At 43.1% G+C, this 18030-nt stretch overlaps 1 protein-coding gene across 4 annotated transcripts in view; it reads left to right on the top strand.

Moving 5' to 3' along the window:
• The window catches only part of VPS13B (vacuolar protein sorting 13 homolog B), a 3181000-nt gene that overhangs the window by 2103403 nt on the left and 1059567 nt on the right, over positions 1 to 18030 (top strand). For all 4 annotated transcript variants that reach the window (XM_078686964.1, XM_078686965.1, XM_078686963.1 and 1 more), the window contains exon 34: positions 8529 to 9228. In XM_078686964.1, the coding sequence (XP_078543090.1) occupies positions 8529 to 9228 (700 nt within the window). The remainder of the gene's footprint in view (positions 1 to 8528; positions 9229 to 18030) is intronic.

Here is an 18030-nt window from a genome sequence, read left to right as displayed (position 1 = left end):
AGTTTATTGTTGAGCCCTGACTTTCAGGGTTATGCAAAGAACAACTGACCTAACTGTCACCCCTGAGGCATGATGGGAAGCTAGGGGTCATTGCTGCCTTAAAGGCACGGTGCCAGTTTTTGTTGAAAATGCTTTCATTTTCTATGCTATTGCTTTACAATGCAGCCTGTGGGCTAACAATGTCTATTTATTAGTAATTTACAGGATTTATGAGAATTTTGCTCATTAAAACACAGAGTTCAAGTACTATTTGACCTAATGTGTTTTTTATATGCTTGCAAATACAGTATATGTACGGGTAATTACATTGTTTAGCCTCAGTTTGGGGCTGTGTTGGTGTGAGAAAAAATGATATATGTTCATAAATATATGTGGAGCTAGATATATGTGATTTCCATATATAATTTTATATTATATCCGGGGTCCCCGCATATGGGCGGGAATATTCAATGCTAATGACTTTGATGAGGATACCCCTGGAAGAGAACTAGGATTACAGATAAGTAACTTATCCATCGCCATCATTGTAGTAGAAAAGGAAATTTAGCCAAACAAAAGCCATGGAAGTCTATCTAAAATAAAAACTATCAAGAGTGGGGTGTTTGAAGTAGTGGAAAATATCACAGATTTAGTGGTAATGGACAAAAGGATAAGCTGTTCTGAAACTCATATGTTTTATTGAAATTAATTTGCTAATGGTTAACATGCTGTGGACTCCAGTTCGCCTTGGACTACAGTGACCAAGGAGGTGTTTCATTCCATTTTGGGTAATCATTGAAAGGTATTTCACCTGGATTGTAAGGTGCATCTTGCATAGAGCTGTTGGGTTATACGTCCACATTGGAATCATTTGTTTCATTGTGCCCAATAGTATCCAGATGTCTGAAAGCAGCCACCTGTAAATTCCTAAGAACCAAGGCCAAATGACAAAGTCAAAGGTAACGTACAACTTACCACCACTGCTCTAAACTCGAGAACAGTTGGGCTGCCAAAGAATCCACTGGGAACTCAAAACAAACTAAATCCATAAGGTCATAAATGGAAACCGAGGAATGATTAACACAGCCACTAAGGATATAGCTCCTGTGGAACTTAATAATACAAATTGGGACACGAATCAGCATGCCAAAACTAAAAGAGTCACTGTTTGTTAATATGCAGCCAATCCTGGCCATAAAAAGACACAGTAGAAAGCTGGAAGCAGGTAGTCATACCCCATAACAAACAAGATACTGGAAAGCTAAATACTCAACTGCCATGCTGTCTTGCTTGGGCAGAGAGGAGCAATAGATGGAGGTTTTGGCCAGAGGAAGAGACAGAGAGATGTTGGAATCCACAGTGGAGGAACGAAGACAACATGTACAACTAGGAAAAACACAGCAGAATGATACAATGATATAGGACCTCCTTTTTGTCCCTCAAAATCTTAATTAGCAAAATCAAAGGTGGAAAATACACAGGGAGACACAAGCCACACCAGAGGTACAGAGCATCTTTCTCAAGCCTTCAGATACCAAGTTCAGAATGCTATTCGCCCAGAGAAGCACTTTCAACCATGGGCACCAAAGATCAGACCACAGATCCCCAAATAATTTAGGATAAAGACGGCCCACCAGGGAGGATGTAAATACCCTGTTCAACTAATCTGCCTGAATGTGCTCAGTCTCAGCAGGGAAGGAGGTCATCCAAGAAACCAGGTTGGCTTCCTCCTGCAAATCCCGAAGACAATGCGGCCTTGTCACTGCTCCCAGCAATTTTACATTTGCGTTTGTTACCTGGTTGTTTGTTCAGACACCATGATTTGGGAGGATAGGACAAATGTCTTTTAGGCACAGAACTCTACTAACAGCACAAAAGAGGTGGAGGATTGAGCACCCTAGTTTGGGCACCACCTCCTTGAATCATGTCATTGTCCATCTTGGCGCCCCAACCTGTCTGTGGCGACAACCGGGTAAAGACAAGGAGCCAGCAACACCCTTCCCAACAGATTGGAGTCCACCAATACCCATGCCAAAACCCCTCAAAGCTGAAGAGGCACCAAGATCAAGCAATCCAACACCAAGCTCAAAGTGTCTTAGTGAACTGAACGGTGTCGCACCAGCATCTTGAGATGTCAGCGTGCCTGTGGAGCCACCTCCATGATAGCTGTCATAAAACGTTGCCAAGCCCCAGCTGAAGCAAAATCCTACATTAAAAAAAGACACCAGATTGTTATTGTTATTTTAATTTTATACCGCGCCTAATCACCTGCAGGTCTCTAAGCGCCCGGAAAGATGGTACAGGACAATAACATAACAGGGTCAGAACAAAAAATCGCATCGGATTAAGCCATGCTCAGGCTTCTCCTAAACAGTAGCGTTTTCAGACTCTTTCGAAATTTTAAGAGGTTTCCTTCCTCACGCAGCCCTCCAGGCAGATTGTTCCACAGCTGGGGAACCAATACCGAGAAGGCTCTGCCTCCCTTCGTCACTAGCCTGTACCGAGAGCAGGTCAACAACTGCGAGTCCGAGGACCGAAGTGATCTCGTCGGGCAGTACAGTTGTAGGCGCTCCTTGATATAGGCCGGAGCCTTACCATAGATGGCCTTATGGGCTGTACACAGACTCTTGAATTCCACTCTCTCTTTAATTGGAAGCCAATGTAGGTTTTGTAGTAGAGGAGTGGCTCTAGACCTCCTAGGGAGTCTAAAGATCAGTCGGGCAGCATCATTCATCAGAACCTGAAGCCTATTAGTAAGGGTTTTCGGTAGACCAAGATAGAGGGCATTCCCATAATCGATTCTGGAAATGATAGTGGCAGTTACTATTGAATGGTATTCAACGGTGGACAGATAAAGCACCAGAAGAAACCTCCTGCCCAGGTCCACGCTTACGTATGCACCAATAAAGAGGTGATCCTGTGCAGGCCAAGGATGGGACTTTTCAAAGTTCAACAGGGGCCCAACGTTCAGGAACCTTTAGTTGATTCAGAACATGTCTTCCCGAGCCTTTAAAATAGAAGGAGCTCAGATTAGCCCGAGTGAGAGTGAACATTTGCCACGGTGGTGTGGCTGTGAAGAGAAGAGAGGCAGGTCTCCCCAGAAGCGTTTTGAAGTTGGCTATGTCTATTTTTAATTCAAAGACTACGCTATAAATGAAAGCAGCTGTGCCAACATTCACGTGCCTTTGTTCTTGTGCAAACAGGGCACAGACCATGCCGTCTTACCTCTGGCTTGTCATCTGCTTTCCTAAGAAGCAGCTCCCTTTACACTGTTTTTCATGGAGGAATGTGATTTTATTGTTAGCAGACGGAAATGAAATGGTGAGGTAATTCCATCTCATGGCGAGAAATACACTGTACGTGCATAACTGAATGCCGTAGTGAAGGCATTGGTACTGTGCACTGCCAGGTTTCACAGCTGTGTTCTCACCACCCAGATGCAGAGCTGTTTCGCCTGGAAGTGTATAGTTCATCCTCTAGTATAAGGACTCGATACCTGTGCAATAAGAAACCTTAACAAATGCAGATCTTGCGATATAGCTTTTTCGTAGAAACTATTCAGTTGAACTATTTATTATATATTGATTGCCTGGAAACATTAATGTGGCTTTGTAAAGAAGCAGTAGTGTAGTTGCTTAGCCACAGGAAGGCTTTAGTCCTTGAAGTAGTTCCAACTAAGTGTAGGCATGATTATTTACAGGAAATCGGGACCAGATGTATTACCTGTGCTCTGCCTTGGTCCTGCCTCAGAGCGATATTTTTGGATATCTTTCAACATAGTTGTCCTTCACAAATGTCAACCATTTTCTGTCCTCCGCTCATCGTTACTGACATGCAAAACTAAGTTTGGCAGAGCACCGAATCAAAGCAGAAAGGCTTTCCCCAGTCACTAAATTAACTAAAAGCCTGTCATTGGGGTATGACATGGAGGACCTTGTTTATGCTTGCAGTTGACCCTATTACAGCATTTTTTGTACCACAATATTATAGCAGTGTTATTTACCACCCGAATGGTACTTGTGGGAGAGCTGGCTTGCACGGTGTTATTCAGCCCTGTCTTTGGGGTAGCTGCAACAGCCTGCGTTACTGATCCTTGAGGAGAAGGGTGAGCGCCCCCGTATAGAGTCAGCCATAGAACGCCAGGTCCCTTGCAGGAGTGGTACACGCCATTGTCACACACAACCGGACCCCATGATGCTCCAGAAGATGCTGGTTATGACAGCCCTGCAATAAAGAACATCTACTGCTGGCAGCACCCAGCAACTCCCAGGAGTTCCTTTTTCTGGCAGGAAAAGGGGGTACCTGCTGCGCTGAGTCTGCAGCTACTTATCCTGGAAAACGTCTAAGGTGTTGAATCGCAGATAAAAAAACTCCTAGCGTCTCTTCAGTAGTTCTGCTCCGAGTGTAGAGCCCCAACCCCACGTACAGTGTAGAACGGGGGCAGAGTGAAATTCATGGTAAGTGGTTATTGCGCGCACAGAGGAATCGACATTGATGCCCCCTTGTTTCTGCGCGTATTTTCAGTTGCCCTTTTCTCCAAAATATTTTATGAGGAATTGTTATCTTTATCCACGTGTCTTCTTAATTATTCCTATACAAAGTGCACGTCAGGGTTAATTGTGGATTTATTTCTTATTAAACAATTTATTTCAGTCTTATCATCATATAGAAAATACAAGCAAACCATTGTACAGTGTCACAGTAAATATCATCATACTTACAATCTAAACAATATGCATGCATGGGTAGCTACAATCTGGTATACATATTATTGGCAGTTCTGTGTGTTCATATTTTGTAGGGCCTCATTCCATTGTACCCTGGTATTTCATCAACAATGCCCACATTTCCTCATGCTTTGAGGACAGCTTTGTGCCCCATGGGTTGATTTTTCTAAAATTCTACATTTGTCTATCCCCCATTCCCATTTATTTAGGCCTGGCATCGCTGTCTCCTTCTAGCTCTATGACGAGTCCCTCTTGGCGACCAGCAGGCTCAATCCTACAAATATCTTCACTACATCTAGAGAGCCAGATCGTCTAATATACCAAGAAGTGCTGGTTGAGTACTAGTACTATTGGACGGTTAACTACCACAGAGTTCCCTCTGTAATAACCTCGCAGCTCCACACTTTGTGCATTACGTCTTCCTCCTAATCTTAACATCTCCTGCAAGTCGGCAACACAATTCTCTTCACATTCATGACAATCTATTTTTAGTATAGTATGTGCAGCGGAGGTATTTAAGTTGTGTTATCCTGTATCAGTCAAAATTGGCTATCACTTTTGAGGCCATTAAACCTATCTGCTGTCCTCCAAAGGGGCTCACATAAGTCTCCCATGCCTCTGTAAGGATGAAAATGATTCAGATGTGTTTTATCACCAGGGTCTTAAAAAATCAGTGCCATATTTTTGTCTGGAAGTTCAGACTTGGTGAACTTTGCCTCCAGTGGATTGAATTCTGAGAGGCTGTCTGTGTTGTTTAGAAAAGGTGGTAGTGCGTGAGTGAATTTTAAATATGGTGGAAACAAAGTTTCTCTTATATAGAGATAAATGCCTTCTTGTGCTCGTGTGTAGTGACATCGCCTATCATGGAGATCCCCGTAGTGCCATGACTGCTGCAGCATCTTCCCTACCCAAAGTTTAGTTGCCCATGTCAGATTCATTGCTCAACCCATGTTTTGGAGGGAACAGCTCCAAGTCTGCATCACTGTCTTGGTAGCTGGAATACAGGATGGCAAATTCCCCTTATGCAGGAAGTGCATTGGTTTATATTTGCCAAGTGGCCACAAATCCCTCCTCTTCACCGGGTGATCTCCCATGCCAAAAACCCATTAATTAATAATCACCAAGTGGGAAGCACAAAAGTTTTTTGTTTAACGCTTGTAAAGTCAGCCATGCCGAGACCTCTGTTGTATGCTCATTTACAACATTTAGCCATACTCACTCTGACAGTTCGATTATTAAAGAGGAATGGCCTGACTGTTTAGGCTGTACATTAAAGAACTTAGACCAATAGTTAGTTCGGAATCATTTTCATTTTATATACGTAATATATTTGAGGGAATCACCACTTTAATCAATGTCAGTTTTCTCAACAGAGGTAGAGTCGTGTGTTAGGTGTTTTTTAAGACATTCCACCAATGAGTGTATATTCGCCACCAACATACCAGTTTCATTGATAAATATGAACAATCCAAGGTATTGTGTTCTCTCTGTCATAATATGCAGTTGTGAATGGGTAGCCCAATCTCCTACTCGGTCTCTCATATTGGATATATATATAAGATTTGACTAAGTTTCCACCCAAGTCCTGGGTATTTCACAAAATCATTTAAGAATTGCAGTGCCCGTGGTCTTTATTATTTGAGGTGGCTACGGTATAGTAGGAGGCTGTCAGCATATTGAGAGACACTGGTATGTCCCCATCTGTCTGAGACCTTTTGGCTAGTGACTTAGTTGCTATCACGAATAGGAGTGGGAACCACAGGCTAACCTGTTTTGTTCCTCTTTAGATAGGGAAGGATTCGGATAGCATGTTGTGAACTCGCAACTTGGCTCTGGGTTTTCTGTATAGCAAATGGATGTACGATATGAAAACAGGCCAGGTTCAGATATTCAAGTGGTACAAACATGTAACCCCAATTCAAATTATCAAATGCATTTTCAAAGTCTGGTTGGAGGACCGCCATGGACAAACCAAGTCGACTCGCAAGAGCCAATGCATTAGTTAGCCTTCTGATGTTATGGCGTGTTGTTTACATGGCAAAAAGCCACTCTGGCCAATGTGCTGAGTAATCTGATAACCCCTTCCAAATGGTTTGCTACAATCTTGACTGGTATCTTTGTCTACAGTTACAATTACATTTGTGAGGGAAATTGGCCTGTACTAGCGTTATGTGTAACCAGGGTGTCATGGCTTTGGTATACCCATTATTGTGTACCTCTCGTCCATCTTCCAATAGTACCTTGAGCTTTTGAGATAGTGTACAGCATCAGCAAATGAGGAGATGGGAGATTGGTGTACTTTTCAAAGAGTCCCTTTGATCCTTGTATCTTCATCCTATTGCAGTTGACCTATCCCTTTTGATATCTTTCATTCTCAATGTCCAAGTTAAGAAGATTTCAATCGAATTCTGTGATTCCCTTAGTTGGACCCATCCTGTTATAAAGACTTCAGATAACACTTTCTTGTTTTCCGTTCCTCTACTGTATAGTTGTTAATGGAATCTATCAATTCCTATGCTATATTCATTGATTCAGGACGCAGCCTCCTCCCCAAGCTTTTTGTGCCAGCCATCATGCTGTTCAGGCTGTTTCTTTTACCAAGCCAGTACATTATTTTGCCAGATTAGTCTACTTGGTCATATAGCATGCTCTTGTCCTTCCTTCATTTTTAGTTAGCAATATCATAACCTGGCGTTTTCTATCTCCTAAAGCTGCATTCCAGTGGCAGATTACCTTTATTGCTGTTCTAGTCTTTAAAATGTCCGCTTTGGTTTCAAATACAGCGCATCGCCTACTTTGCTTACGTTATGCCCTACACCCCTTACTGCCTCCTGACTGTCCTAGGGCAGTCCAATGACCATTGAAATTTCCTGAAAGTTTTGCTCGGTTTTTTCTGCCAGGGTAATTAATAGTTCTTCATTCATCAGCCACCAAGCATTTACTCTTGTGTTTCTTTCTGTCACGGTAATTCATATATTGATTCCATAGATTTCCATAGCCATTATTATAATGATTATTTTTATCACTGAAAATTCAGCAATTACAAATTTATGTTGTACTCTGTTTATATAAAACTTGTCTTCATAGTATATGAAGATGATATCATGATTTTGATATTTGGCTCAGCCAAGATAATAATTTAATTTGTCATGTTTGTAACCACTATTGAATGTAGCTTGTGGGCTGTACGATCCACTAAATCATGCATGCTGGTTAAGCGAGACTGTTGGTCAATGAGAATGTAGTGAACACTCCTAAAACCCTAACTGTGTGCAGTCACAAAACAACCTTCCTAATGTTTTTTTCACATTGAATTTGCCCACCTGCAGCTAATGCTAATAAACGCAGGAGGAAATGTTCCAATAAGATACTGAAGAACCCTCCACATTTTCTTACATTACAGAAAGAATAATCTCCACCTTTCAGTATGTTTTCCAGGTGGGATAAAACGGGAATTTGACCCTGACTGTAAGACTGTAGATTTTGTGCCATAAGAAGATCTACTGGTTTATGACGGAAATGGTTTATAGTTAGGCGCAAACATTGAAACTTTAAGTGTATGGTATGAGATGTTTGTGAAAACCAAAATGTAAGTACATTTATGAAAATTCTAGCCATGACCCTACTATTCCCGATGTTATTTATTCTTTTAGATTCCTTTTATGTTATCACATTTCCTATTGTGTATTTATATCTGAGCCTCTATTTGAAATTAGTAGTAATCTTCTGCGATTGCATCCCTGTTACAGTTATTGAAATCTTCCCTGCTGTCAATACCCCAGTCCTTTGAGTCATTGTTTTATGGCTGTCTTTTCTTCACAGGTGTTCAATCAAGAAAGGAAAAGGATTGATTGCCCTGATGGAGGAACTGTTGACACCTCTTCACGTTATAGTGGAGCACAGGACAGTGGCATTGGCAGTGACAGCGCCAAAATTCGAATTGTTCAAATTGAGCAGCACAGTGGCACCAGTCATCACCGCATTGCTCGCCTGTCTCAACAATCATCCATTGTGAAAAATCTCAACTTCATCCCATTTGACATCTTCATAACAGCAAGTCGTGTTTCGCTGATGTCATACTCGTGCACGGCAGTGCCAAAGCCCCACTCACCACAGGACCAGGCGGATGGATTAAAACTGAATAAAAGCTCTTTGAACCTAGCAGAAACAGACGAGGCCAATGCGGGGAATGGCAAGCACACACAGCCTTCCATCGCAACACTCACTGCTGATGATTTGATGAACAGTCCAGGGACTTCATCAACAAAGAGAATAACAGGCCTACTGTCTCTGGAAAGCCTTCATGCCACCACAAGATCTTCTGCCCGGCAGGCCCTGGGTATCACAATTGTGCGGCAGCCGGGGCGCAGAGGGGCTGATGATATGCAGCTAGAGCCCTTTCTATACCTTGTGGTGTCTCAGCCTTCTTTGCTGGTGAGCTGTCACCACAGGAAGCAAAAGGTGGAAGTTTCTCTGTTTGATGCTGTTCTGAAAGGAGTAGATCCAGACTACAAGTGTGCAGGTAAGAGCATCATCGCTGCTTCTGCCTTGTGAAGTTTTCTGTGCATTGCGAGACTATTTTCAGTTCACTGTGACATACTTTTCCCTCGATCCAAATCCAGCCAGGATGGGAAATGTAAGCAGGTTGTGTTTTTTTCTGCAGGTGTAACTTTGCTTATGTTTTCAATGTATATTCACAAATATATGCTTACTTTTTCTCTCCAAGTTTATTTTTTGAGAAATACATTGTCACAGACATTACGCTCACTTTTCACGCCAATGGGGGGGGAGCTTGTTAAGTTACAAAGATTTAAATAACATTTTACAGTCGTTTTGAGATCGAACACTTAGCACAGTCCTACGAATCACCTGACATAAACCATGAATGCAGTTTATGTTGTGGCCTAACCAAATATCCCATGTGTAATGCTGTGTGGTTCTTTTGGGTTCTTTTTCATTTTTCAGTCTATAATGAGATAAAAAAGCTTTTTAGGTTCCTTTTTTTTTGAGTGACTTGCTCCCTTCAAGCAGCATGTCTGAGAGTTCGAAGTTCCGTGGCCCAGAGCACTCTTCCATTGCTGCCTGTCCCTCTAAACGAATCAGAAGAGGAGTTGTCCTATATGTGTAAACTTGTGCCTTGTCAGGTTTCTGTGCATGGGCGATATATCCAGCTGAGCAGCACGTTTTCTGTGCAATGAGACACAGGTCCATCACGATTCCAAGGGCTTGTACAATCGATGGTGCAAATCTGTGCTATGCAGGCATTCACTGCATTTTCTATACAGACACCTACCTTTAAGTGCTGTGCGATTCACTTCTGAAGTGCAAATGAAGACCGTGGCTGCTTCTTGGTGCTAGTGTAAATCTTTTTTTGTGTGCATTTTATATAGTTCAACGTAAAAGTGCATGGTAGCAGGTGCCATTCTTACAATCACAGAATACGGGTACACAATCATCCCTCCGGTAGATTTTAATAATCTATTCGACTATCAATACATAATGTAGCGTCTAGCGGTATGGACCATGACCAAGATACACTATAGCTTTCAGTCATGCACCTACAATGAGGTTCAATGTCCCATTCAACTCTGGTCTTCCCCATCCGTAGCCGTGTCTGCTGTAACATATTCGTTAAAGGAGGTCAACATTGCACCCCATGCCTCCAAATTCACAGTAACCATTCCATCTGTGCGGGAGAGCTTCATGTGCTGTTCATCTGCAAAACCCCATTACAGCACATCTTTTACCCATAAACTCACACTTGGGATTCTTGGACCCACCCAGCCTATCACAGTCCTCTCATTTTGCCAGGAGCAATATCAGATGAAGTAGCTTATATGAAGTCTTACACCCCGGGTCTCTTGACCCCTCAACAACAGGCACTAGGGGTCAAGGGGACAACAATGCCCACTACGACAGAGACGTGGTACACTACCATTTGCCAGAATTTATAGACCTCTGCACAGTGCCAAGCGAGATGCAAGAACGTGGCCCCATCCTCCCCGCAGCGCGGAAAATGCCTCCCTGCTTGGGTCAATGCAACGGAGCTTGGCTGGTGTAATGTAAGTACGGTATAAGTAATTAAAATGGGTTTGTTTAAAACTGTTATTGGAAGATACCTTCTTCACTAGTGTGCATTCATGCTACCAGTCTGTATCCTCCAGAGGACCTCCCAACTCCATCTCCCACGCGGCCCTCACCTAATGATCTCTATTGGTTTGGTTCTTACGGAGTGCCCTATAGATGTTTGCCTACTCCCCATCGAAGTAATCCTCCAAGCTTGGTTGAAGTTGGTGGCGCCGCCAGGGTACATACTGCACGGCTCCCTCACCGTGTTGCCTATTTTGGCATATTGTACGAATTGTCCTTGCCCGCCTTCAAATGTATCCTGTGCTTCCTGGAATGTAATGAAGGTTTCCCCTGGATACAGGATCCTTGCCACACCATAGCAGCCCTCCCTCCATCTGTCCATGAACATATTCCGGTCAATAGAGTAGAAGGGCTCAAACTCCCTGTCAAATGAGCTCTACGTAGTGTCTTTTTCACTGAGGTTTCCCACAGGCCTGCCTTTTGTCGAAGTACGTACGTAGGGTACGTTTTCATCCGCCCGGCCCGCCGCATCAGAAGGCGTGCCAACGTCAGATTTTGGCAGACACCGCCAAAATCTTTCCAAATATGTGCATTTCTTTCCATAACCTTTTCCAAGAACGACTACCAACATAAATCCAGAATAAAATGTAAAGTAGAACATGCACCATTGGTGAAACATTTGACTGACTATGCCCACTGAGCTCAGATAAACGTTCCTAAAGGTGCTAAAAAGTGGCCACCATGGAATGGACATTGCACGCCTGCTGCTCAAGAGAGCGCTAGTGGCTATTTTGAAATTCAGTAATCAATACCAGAATGAATGAAATCTCTGATGTCTATTCTATAGATTATAAACAACATTACAATGTCTTTATTCAGCGAATGGGTTCACAACTTAAACATCTTGACATATTTGAGCAGGCACCTCAAGAATTCTGTTGCCACGTGATTTTTTTAATCAAATCCAGGTCAATCTATAGACAATCGCTGTTTTTTAACATCACAAGTCCCCGTATAATATATGTTTAAGTGTAGAAACCACAGAAGGGCACCGCTCTTCCCTCCTCCTACACCAACAGAAGCATTGTCCGAGGAGTGATGTTTATATCAAGACATAAGAAAACAAAGACTACTTTTCACATAGGGTGTTGTGGACTTGTAACTGCTAAGTGCTGTCAACATCAGAAGTCAAAGAAAACCAAATACTACATCCTCCATCAGACATCAAGCGTAGAAAAAACACTCTCCTGCACAAACAGTGACTAAGACTAAATCTCCAGAGCAATGACCAAGACTATATCTCCTATGTAGAAAACGAAAGAATACGTCTTCCTTCAGACGTTGAGCTGAGCATAGGATATCTGACAGCACGACTGAAGCAATCAAATGAGGTGCAAAATAAAACTGACTGAACTTTTGGCACAGCAATATCCGGCACATGCCACGGACAAAAGGACTCCAGCTACATGTTCCCGTACAATCTATACCACATCCTTTGAGACGCTGAACGCGAATGTCCAACACACTATACTCATGTTAGGGAACTAGAAATATTTGAGTGCCATTGCGTCCTTAAATTGGTACCCCTTAGAAAAGTCAAGTGTGCAGGTTCAAAGGAGGAACAAAGAATTGATTCTAGTCTCTAACAGGGTCTAACCCTACAAACAACTAACTGTGATATTGGAACACAAAAGGTTTGTTTTGATCACCGAGTGATTCTATTCTCTAAAAGGGGCTCACCCTACAAACAACTACGCCGTCCATTGCATCTAGATACAAATGCACCCTAGATGGACATAAAAATGAGTGAACCTTTCTAAGACACACAGTAAGTGCTCATAAATGCCTTGTCAATTAAACACCAACCTTCCCCCCCCCTCCCCCGCGCTCCTCATAATACCTGTACTCTGGATTGTCAGTCTAAAATGTTTGCACTTCTTCCCCAGCAGAATCAGCAATACCTGTTCCACACCCAACTAAACCTTTCGACACAGGTTCCCTGTCCTGAGGAGAACCCCTCATCAGTCGGGTTTCGAAACACGGCACAAATCGAATGCGATACACAAAAATAGATTAATGCATGGCTTTGGAAATGATAATTGCGATGAGGCATACATATCACTCTTTGAAGAAAAATATATACGTGACTCCCACTTTGAATTCAAAAGATTGAGCTGGTGTATATTGTTTACATTGTGAAAAGAAAATCAGGGAAGGTTTGCGTCTTTATTTAAATAGATTTTCGAAGTTCGCATTCTCAACACTATAACTGCGTTCATGGCTTATTTCAATATGTCGTGCACTATGTTATTAAGTTATGTTTTAAGTGTAATCGAGTGAATGGATGTGATTCCTTAACTCAAGTCCCTCGTCCTTTGGATGGAACACACTGTGCTATGTGAGAATGAAATCATTGCAAACGGCCAATGCAGTCTGGATTAATAATAAAGCGCGCAAGAAACAGTGCATGTATCTACAGCATCTTTACAATAGATGTGTCTTTTGAGAGCGAGCCCTATCCAGACTATAGGAAGCCACTCTCCACTTCGGTGATAGAAAATACTGCCATCACACTTTTTTGATCAATCTTTTTATTGATTTGCACATAAACATGAAAGCATACAGATGCCACATATGCCGCCAAGTCATAGAGTTACTGGCTATTATACCTTACACCCATTATGCCGAATTGCAGCTTGGCAGTGAAGCCGATGCCCTCCTTATTTTCGCAGCGAGCTGAGGAAACGCCCTCCATAGAACGTAAACATTGAAACCGTAATGTTCATTTTGTCTTGTGAATATATTTCCTCTCAACCCCTTTCTGTTCCGCTTTCTGTTTACCATTGCCACCCACTGAAATGTGAATAGTTGTTTGTAATCTGCCTCTATTTGTTAAGCTTAAATCCGGATTTCAATCGGAATGTTTTTGTTTGTTTGTGCAGAGTATAATTTATTTCAGGTTTGAAGTTTACCACTTCCTGACCATATTACCTACGGCGGGCAAGGAGTATGAACATTATTTTCATTTTGGATCAGATGGGCATTCCTAGGGAGCTGCGGTTAGGATGAGGGGAGCTGACTTGGAATAGTTTCAGTTGTCTGCCAAACATGATTGTATATTAGAAAGATGTCTGGTGCTCTTTCGTTTGGCAAAGCTTGTTTGTCAAACCATTTCTCTTTGGTGTTTGTCATTGCCTTTGTGGTGTTTGGGTCCAAGCATTCAGTGTTTCACTTTACCTCCCGTAAACACCAGCTGTATTTGAGTTTTTAACTCGGGCACCCAATAACAGATTAAACATTAACAGCCTGATTCATCAAGCCGAATTGCGCTCGCAAAGGGCCAGATTCTGAGAATCTGGCCCTTTGCGAGCGCAATTTTTGCATTTGGGATTCATCATCCCAAATGCAAAAATCGGTAATTGCTAATTCGCTAAATTGCGAGGAATTACATTAAAAGGAATCTCTATTTGAGATTCCTTAAATGCAATTCATCAACCATTTTTAAATTGCTAATTCACAATTTCGGGCCGCTATTTACCGAGAGGTCAGACCTCTCGGTAAATAGCAAAAACTTAGAAAAATGCTTTTAAAAGCATTTTTCTAAGTTGCATGTTGCACACACACATGTCCTTTGGACATGTGTGTGCGCAACACCAGTTTAAATTTGCATTTAAGGGGTGCTACAGGGTGTCCTTTGGACACCCCTGGCACCCTTTAAATCGCTATCTTATTTGCGAGTAGCAAATTGCTAATCGCAATAAGGAATACTCCCCATTCATTCCTATGGGCCTTTTGGCCCAGAGGAATGAATGGGGAGTTATTCCTTATTTGCGATTAGCAATTTGCTACTCGCAAATAAGGAATGTGTAGGAATCGCTATTTATTTAGCAATTCCTACATGAATACCGTTTTGCAAGTCCTTAATAGCGATTCGCTATGAATCGCTATTAGGGGCTCGCAAAACGGCCCGTTGATGAATAAGGCTGTTAATGCATATAAACCTCTTTGACGTTCGGAGCTCCACACTGATTGGATGCTCTTTCAGTAGGCGTTCGTCCTTTTTCTAAACCTACCTGCCTCGTTATGGCACAATAACATGTTACATCTTAGCAGTCAAGAAGCGTGTACCAAGTGATGAATTAGACATTTCACCCATGGCTTTCTGTTTCCACTCCCTCTCCTACCACCTGTAGGTCTGGGGAAAAGCGAGGCAAGGATGCTTTCAGGGCAGCAGCTTTACAGTTTACCTCTGTGCCAGGAAAGATGAGTGTAAAAAGGCAATTTCCTAGGTAGTAATATCTTTGAAGTGGCCCTGTCCCTGCAACCTCGTATATTCCTACATGTTTCACTCTCTTCGTGTAGCCTTCTCTGCTGGCTGTGTGGGCCTGGAGCTTGTGCTACACTTATATATGTGAGTCCCTTGCTCATTGCCCCATCAGGATTCAAGCAAGCCGGGCCGACGACGCCTGAAATGGCAGAAACCGGTCCCCGGAAGCTTGTTTCCTTCCCAGTATAAGAATTGGCTTGGTAGTTTGGTTTGCCCTGTTCCCATCATGCACTGGGACAGGAACAGACTAATTTGCATATAGCCAAGTTCTGAGCTGGAATGGTGCAGTGAGCTAAAAAACGGTGATGGATCAAGCCCTGATCTTTGGACTGGGTAAGAGTGGTCTGCTTAATTCAGGCACTCTGTTCATCACCACCCCCTTTTTTGAATCATTTTGTCCACCATAAGCGTGGAAGGGTATACTCAGATGTGAGTCCCTTGCTCATTGCCCCATCAGGATTCAAGCAAGCCGGGCCGACGACGCCTGAAATGGCAGAAACCGGTCCCCGGAAGCTTGTTTCCTTCCCAGTATAAGAATTGGCTTGGTAGTTTGGTTTGCCCTGTTCCCATCATGCACTGGGACAGGAACAGACTAATTTGCATATAGCCAAGTTCTGAGCTGGGATGGTGCAGTGAGCTAAAAAACGGTGATGGATCAAGCCCTGATCTTTGGACTGGGTAAGAGTGGTCTGCTTAATTCAGGCACTCTGTTCATCACCCCCCCTTTTTTGAACACTTATTTTACCACACCGGACCAACACTGCTTACCCTTGGCTTTCTCCTGGAATATGATTTTCTAATGGCTACGTATACCTGCAGATTCTTCACTTTTTTAATATCCCCAGGTGCCATAATGGATCAAAAAATTGTAATAGCTCTTCCCAGCAGATAAGAGGCGCTGGCACTATCTCAGCACCAGAAATGACGCATATATGACGTCACTGGAGCCACATAACTCCAGCCAGCACCCTGACAACAATTCCCTTTTTTCCACACCCTTCACTGCAGATTTGGAGCTTCTTCCGGAGGATTTTTCTAATTTTCAAACATTTTTCTAAACATTTCTTTCTTCAAAAACAATGTGCTGTGCATTAGGGTTGTCACTCCCTAGAAAGTCAGGGTTTAAGCTCCTCTGCTCTTGTCATATACAGATGTCCATCTCAGACCCTCATGAGGTCTGCCTTGGCATCTAGGCCTGAAGCACAACTTGAAGTTGTTTACCAGGAGCAGCCTAATTCACACCAAGGCAATCAGTAGTGGAAGGCAAGTAGTGGAAGGCAAAATTGTTACTCAAACGGGTTAACAGAAACCGTACACACCTAGGATCTTAAAAATGTTAAACTACACAATCTCTGTCCACAGATTTAATTATGTGGCCAATCCATCGCACTCTGTGTGCCATAATAATATTTTCTGTAATTACTGAATGGCAATCTGAATTCCTAGTGCACCAATGTGCTGCTTTGTTAATACGCCTTTGACAGTCCTCATGTGAACCTTCAGGGATCGGTGGGACACCCATTAGTATCAAAGTTTATGGGGTGTTGTCAGGAGATAAATTCAAACAATCATGGGCGCCTTTACCCCGAGGGGGAGGAGAAATAGACTGGTAACGATTAGATGTGATTTTACCCCCAGAAGACTGGTCACACCGGGGTATATGTACGTAGTCTGTAAGATCTATTGCCCCCACTCTGCATTTTTTCTGAGTAACAGCTAGTGCCCCAGTGCCAAGCCTAGGATGTGCGATAGTATCATGTAAGAGGGCCTTTTGACTTGTGATGGGTGAGGAAGCTTTGCTCACTTGCTGCTGAGCAAATTCCTGGTTTTCTAAGTTAGCTGGGCTCTCCCTAATTACACTGGAACCAGGCCTCTCCTTGATAAAACTCCACAAGTGAAAGCTGCTCTTCAGTGGTCCCCATGCGGTCAAGGATTGGGCTTCAGAGCATCTGACACAAACTGTGTGACACGGGCATAACATTTTTCACACACCGGTAAAACCCCACCTTCTCCTGCTCCATTACACATAATGGGTACTTCCCGATTAGAGTCTTCCTGGTTTTTTTTTTTTTAGAAGCAAAACGCTGCCTTTTATTGATTATGTGCTACCCTCTGCTCTTTTTCTTTTTAACCCCTTACTGTTTGATCGTACAGCCGCCCCTTCATTCAGATCAAGGACTTGAAAACAATTAGCAAGATTGTTAGTAGTGTTATTAATGATAACTGTGGGTGAAAGTGGAACTAGGTATGGAAAATCCTTTCAGCTCTCCTCGTCATTAACAATCCACTCCTTAGTCATGTCCTACTGAGAAGATGAAGGCGGGGCTAGCGATAATCTTCTTTCTGCCAATTCTATCTCTTTACACCCTCTTTATCTAATTACACCCACCGCTTTTTGCAAAAACCTATCCAAGGTAGTGCCAGTAGCAGTTGGTGCCAGGGTATTTTTACACCTTCCCATGAATTGTTATGTCGACAGTTCAATGTCCTCTCAAAGGGTCAAGTAGGACAAGCTCCCGTAACCCTAGTAACATATGGGAAATCACTTTCAGGTAGCTAACAAACCACAAATGGCTGCCTTACAAATGACCAGAGAACCTATCATTTGTGTGTGCCACAGTACCTTATTCAATTGCTTCCGGTACTGACTCTATCCAAGTGGAAGGACCAAGAGAGCAGGCCCCGCCCAGCCTCAGTCGGTCCGCTGCAGGAAACCTCTATTAGTTTTATGGTGCTCTGGCACCTTGCGGTACGTCACCGCCAGGTCGGGGAAGCTGGGGGATGTGGTCTCACCACCAGCGATGCAGCCAAAGTCCAGGTTGCAGCAAAAACAGGGCAAACACATTGTAGCAGCAGACGAGGGTCCCGTGCTGCATGACGCCTTGCGTTACGTCACCACCGAGCCGG

This window comes from Lissotriton helveticus, chromosome 4_1, assembly GCF_964261635.1.
Source record: "Lissotriton helveticus chromosome 4_1, aLisHel1.1, whole genome shotgun sequence".
NCBI classification, from domain to species: domain Eukaryota; kingdom Metazoa; phylum Chordata; class Amphibia; order Caudata; family Salamandridae; genus Lissotriton; species Lissotriton helveticus.
This window is presented reverse-complemented; position numbering and strand designations above follow the sequence as displayed.